Source organism: Lissotriton vulgaris, chromosome 4_1 (genome assembly GCF_964263255.1).
Source record: "Lissotriton vulgaris chromosome 4_1, aLisVul1.2, whole genome shotgun sequence".
NCBI classification, from domain to species: domain Eukaryota; kingdom Metazoa; phylum Chordata; class Amphibia; order Caudata; family Salamandridae; genus Lissotriton; species Lissotriton vulgaris.
Genome location: NC_141691.1, coordinates 2,081,277,876 through 2,081,283,875, shown reverse-complemented (window position 1 = coordinate 2,081,283,875; position 6,000 = coordinate 2,081,277,876). Strand labels below are relative to the sequence as shown.

The 6,000-nt window shown below is 45.4% G+C and overlaps 1 protein-coding gene across 1 annotated transcript in view; it reads right to left on the bottom strand.

The window, feature by feature from the left end:
• Positions 1-2,291: 2,291 nt before the first annotated feature.
• LOC147725077 (uncharacterized) overlaps positions 2,292-6,000 on the bottom strand; it is a 184,959-nt gene continuing 181,250 nt past the window's right edge. Inside the window, exon 9 of the mRNA XM_086918159.1 lies at positions 2,292-2,422. Coding sequence (XP_086774285.1) covers positions 2,292-2,422 — 131 coding nt within the window. The remainder of the gene's footprint in view (positions 2,423-6,000) is intronic.

The window sequence follows — 6,000 nt, the reverse complement described above, 5'->3', positions numbered from 1 at the left end:
ATCTATTTCTGTATCTACATCATTGGTCTCATCTTTCTCGATGCACAGACAATGAGTTCATCATCAGTTCTCATGTTTCTTCCTGTGCAGTCAGGTATAGACTTCAAAAGAGTTCAATAACCATTTCACTGATTCTCAATGCCCTTCATTCCCGGGCAGATGTAGGTTATCTTTCAACCTACCTTGTGTGAGAAAGACTGAGTCTTTGTGAAAGAGGAGTTTTGCAAAACGCCCTGTCCACCAGCTCAATTTTGAGTTGGGGCAGACTACCAGGTTCATGCTAACAGTTTATTCCTATCCACTGCTGCCTTGTAAAAGCTGGCGGTGAGGGACAGGAATAAAAAATAAGGAACCACAGAAGAAATGTCCGATGGTGTGTGGGCCATTAGTTTTTTTCCCCCCAAAAAACAAACTCCTGCTTTGGTAATCTATTTAAAAAAAAAAAAAATTAAAGTATTTCAAAAGTTTGTCTGCAGCCTGTCATGTTTGACTGGGCTGTCCGTCAAACCTTTGAAACATGGACAGGAACCACTGTGATGGTGGTCCCTGCCAATGTACAGAGAGGATATTGGGGCTGATGGACATCTCTAAATTGAGCTGGTGAGGTGAAGTCAAATAGGTGGGTGTAAAGTGCTCCTCCACTAGCTGCCTTTACTCTTTCCATCCAAAAATACATTTGTCCCCACACGCGTTAATACTTCTAATCTAATCCTAAACCTTATAGAAAGGAAATGACCATAAAGGAGATTCCCAAACACATCATCCTGGGACTAAGGCAAACATTGGAATCAAGCTCCAGAACCTCCCCATCAGTTTGCATAATGATAATTGTAGATGTCAGTAGCAGGTCCAGGTCCGGCTTTGGGTGTGGTTAGTCCTCCTCACATCAACCAGAGACTCTGCATCACCAGCAGGAGGCTTCCTACCAAGGCCGAAAAGGAGATATCTGGAAGCAAAAAGATAATGCTCGTGTGATGTGTAGTAACACAAGTAAATAGATGTTTGCCAGAACACGCCTGCCACATCTCCTTAACATTTCCTTTGATATCTTTAGCCCCAGCCCTTTTTCTACTTCACCTGAGTACGGCCCAGCATCCCTTGTAGAGAAAGCTTCAGAATATAGAATAAGCTGAGGAAACCACTCAGCTCAACCCAAGCCTGGCAATGCCTATCTGTCCATACCAAGCCTTGGTGAAAAACAGGCGTACTGCCTTGTGTGCAAGTTTGAGCGATGGTGACTAGAGCCTCAGGGCTTAGCAAGAAGAAAGCCTTCACTCAAGGACCAAAAGCACGTACACACTAAAATATGCATTTTATTTTTATAGTAAAGCATGTTCAAAAAACATTGTCATTAAGCCTATATCATCAGAATCAGGTGAACTAGCAAGGAGAACAATCTTCCAAATTTCTGATTTTATATGGATTAACTGTAACCCCAGGAGAATGACAACAGAGAAAGGGAGCCAACCACAATGATTACTTGTGTGTGATCCATAGTTTGTATCTATGAATACTGAAAAGGAACAAAAATAAGGACAAAGTTATATTTCCTTTCTTTATCTCTGGTCAAAATTGTAAATCCACACTGTACTAGACCTTCCTGTAGTCTCACTAAACTAATAATACAATAGAAATACTGTGGCCCTGGGTAATAATCATCCTGCACGACTAGCTCCTGGGAGAGATTTTGCCTGTGGTGCAGCATTGATCTTGCTCCAGCAGTGCTAAAGTTATACTCAAGCAACAATGCAATAGTGATGCTGCACACACAGTGACATTGCCCGAACAGTGATGCTGCACCAGTAGTGCTATGGAAAGATTTTTCAGCAGTGCTACAGTGCACCCGCACTGTCAGATCAATGGTATCTGGCATGGCCTCGCAGGCTCTTCATGGGAGAGGGATCTGTCAAATTCAACTATAGAGCCTCATAGTAAATGTGACAAAAAGTTCTCTCATGACTCATTTTCAGAGTACAAAAAAGGGTCTTTCAAAAAAGAACAGACTGTATTTGAGCCTGCATCACCACTTCCAGAGCTCAAAATGACACTCAAAGACCCTTTTCCAGAAAGATCCTTGATGAGCTCTCTGCTGATGAAAAATAGTTTTTTCAGCACAGCCGACAATGAAAGGCTGAACTTCTCAGACGTAGACATTGACTACCTTTTTGACTGCTCCCGGTATTGATGACATCTCTCTAGTCATCAAGTCAGACCCCAATTTTGTCCACCATTCCATTGTCATTGTCATCAAAGCCGGTAGACTTCACAGTGGGCAAATTGCAAGTCGTCATCTAAGTCCATGCCATCAACAAAAAATTAGTTGAAGAATTGCCATTGACGGAGGAGCCATGATTGGCAAGCACATTATCATCAATGGAGAAGCAATTTTTGTTGGATAAGCCATCATCGATGAAGACTCCATCTTCAACAAAGACAGCATTATCAACAAAGACACGTCATCAACGAAGATGTCTGTATCACCAGAGGCAATGACGTCGTTGTGGAGTCCACTTCTATCGCCAATGGCACAACCATCAGCAGAAGCCCATCCGTAGACAAAGGCTCAGTTGCCACCAAAATCACTGTCAACGGCTAAATCACTGACAACGAAAAATGATGCACCTACTGAAAAACAAGACAAACACTAAAAAACTATTGTGACTGCCCCAGAACATACTTCTCCCAGGAAAATAACGCCTCTTCCGCCCACTCATCTCCTAGAAGCAGAAGATTCCAAAAGGGAAGGTACTTTTGGAGATGCCTATAGTCCGTCTTACTTGCACATTAAGTGTCAGCCTGATGATGATGAATAAGATGATCAGGAATACTATGGCCAGACTTATTATGCCCAGCCTGAGCCATGACATCAGCAATATCACAAGAGATGTGATGATGCCATCAGCCTTACTCTCGGCTCTCCAATTCTTTTTAGAGGATTACTGCTGATGCCTACCACCTTCAGTGCCTGCTGCCAAACTTCCATCTCCACCAGTTGGATCTCCAGTGCAGACAACTACTCCAACGATACTTTCAGTCCTGAATACTCCACAGTTAATTCCACTTCAGACAAAGAGGGAGAGGAAGGGAAGCTTCGTGACACTGCCACAGAATTGAACAATTATATGATGTCTCCTCCTGCATCATCAACACTGCCTCCGGTAGATTTCCCTCCAGAGCGTAAAGGAGTATTCCATAATCTGTTGGAACGTGTAGCAAAGAGATTCCCTTTACCAATATCGTCTATACAGTCTGACTGTTTTCAATATGATTTTAAGGAACCATCCCATAAATCTGTCAGTGCCATACCCATAATAGACTACATCTGCGAAGAAGGCATTAAGATCATGAAGACCTCAATTTCTATACCAGCTGTACTTCCACGCCTTGAAAAGAAATTCAAAACTACAGATAATGCACCAATGTGTCTCACAGGGCTCCCTAAGCTAGACTCAGTGGTCATGCAAGCTGCTCAACGCTGCTCAAAAAATCCTCAGCACCCCTTTCTGCTCCCCCAAAAAAGGATGTCAGGCACCTAGATTCCATTGGCAAGCCGTTTTGTGCCATGTCGGAGCTAACAGTGAGGGTATGACTGCCATATATAGTCAGACATTGTCTCTTACATCAACCAGCTTCCTGGGGATGCTAAAGAGAAGGTTAACAAGATCTTAATTGAAGGAGAAATAGCATCTAGTGAGAATATAGATTCACACTTAACACTTGACAGGTGCAGCAGGTTCGTAGGCGACAAGTGTGTCTCAAAGCCAACTCATTCCATCAGGTAGTTCAAAAAAAGATCTTGGACCAACCTTATGCGGAGAGGCCCTCTTTGGAAATCATGTAGAGGAGGCCCTCAAAACCATCAGGGCGGACTCCGATACTGCCAAGACATTCGGGACGTTGCAATTCTGGAAAACTCCTTTTTGCAAATCCAGAGGAAAGGGAAAACCTTTCTACAGAGGGGGTATCAGCAGTACTGTTACACTTCCTATTCCTCGAATATGCAGTCTTACCGTACCTAGTTCCAGCAAAGACAACTGCCTCAATCATCTTATGTCAGATCGAGCAGAGGAAAAATGCCACATGCTAGCAAAGATACTGTAAGAAAGTAGGATCAGCTTTCATGCTTATCCCCACTTCTTTCTGGTGTTATACTGCTTTTTGACCAGTCTGACTTGGATCCTCCTAATCATCACACCAGTCACTGTGCTTTCTCCCTAAATGTGACTATGGTAAGTACTTTGGTACTTTCCTAATTGGCTACTGGTGTAGCCTTTTAAGTCCCTAGTATATGGTACTAAGGTACCCAGGAGATAGGTACACCAAAGGTCCCACATGGGCTGCAACATGCATTATGCCACTTGGAGAGGCCACTCAAATTGTGACGATATGCCTGCCATTGCAGCCTGTGTAAGCTGGTGCCAGCACCTCCTGCAACAGATATAAGTGTCCTAATGTCTGAGGTCACTACACTTAAAACCTATAGGTCACTCCTAAGGCAGGTTGTTCAATCCTGAAGGCAGGGTGCTTGGTTAGAAGTATGAGGGTGTCCTGCAGGACACCCCTACATACCCCGGAGTCGAATTTCCAAGGTTTGTAAATGCGGGCAGCCATTTAACACATCTACTGCCAGATGTACGAACACATTTTCCAGTAGACATAAAAAGGGTTAAACTGCTTGATAAATCTTGCCCATAGTGGGAATCAAGTCAATTACACGATCTTTAACTATATATTGGCCGCACCGAAACCGGGCATGTTTGGTATCAAATATGTTGGAATCTTGCCCCAACACCAATTTTTGTGCTGGATGCAGGATCACAAGTGAAGGGGGCCTCCCCTAGTGAGCCCCCTTGCATTCCTGGTACCGGCCTTTTAGGGTCTAACACCAAGCTAGAGCTGCTACTGACCACAGACACAATTCTGCCCTCCTGCTGCTAAGCTGAGTCGAGCAGGGGAAGGTAGAACAATAGGTTTCCTGCCACAGGGAGGTGTGACCACCTCCCAGACAGGAGTTATTGTATTGGGCTGGGGTGGGGTCCCATGCCAGCACCACCTGACTGCTTTGAAGGGCACATTTGGTGTCTTGTTTGCATACTCCAGTTGGAACCTGTTCAGGGAGCCTCTGGCTCTGGTGTGCAACTGGACAAAGGGCATGGGAGTATCCCCCCTCTGTCCAGCCCATCCCCTGGGAGGGATCCCTTAATTGACCCAACCCTTTCCCTTGGGGACTTGAAGGCTTACCTGTGAGTGGCTCTTCAGATTTTTCATGGGACAAGATTCAGACCGGAAACCACTTCTAATTCTACCGTCTGGGCACTTCGGAACTTTTTGGACTTCACCTGGGAACCAAGACTGCATCAAGAAAGACTCCTGCTGCTGCTGGTCCTGCTGCCCTGACAGTCTTCAGCGTCATCTGTGCATGTGCTTCATCCAGGTTCTTCTCCAGGCCTGTGGTCATCAAAGACACCCGAAGGAATGTCCCTTTGGAGAGACGGAGTCACTCCTCTGCATCTCCTGGCACTGTACCAGGCTGACTGGTCTGCTGCTCCTGACGGCCCATGGAATTTGAAAGATCCAGCAACACAAGTGGTAGTTCTGTAACCTCCTCCAGGCTTGTACTGTCTTCTCAGCAAAAATGAGGCCAGTGTCCCCGTCAGAACTGCTGGAACAGCACCCCTTGTGCACCGTATCAACTTGCCATTGCCAAGGCTTGTTGACTCTGTTCTCCAGAGATCTTCCAGCTACAAGAAGTTCCAGCCTCTAGCATCTCTTCCTGTCAAGATCTTTGTCCTCACCTTATCTTCGGCACCCTGGTCCTGCATCCTTTGTGAGCTGCTCGAGATCCTCTGGAGACTCCTGTGCCTTTGGGTCCTCTGGAGGGTCTTCTTAGTCTTTAGTGAGCTTCCAGCTTGCTCCGGGCCTGCACTGCCTCTCCAGCACTTGGTGAGTCCCCTGAACATGGCTAGTCCCAATGCTGCACCTTTTTTGTCTGCCACGTCT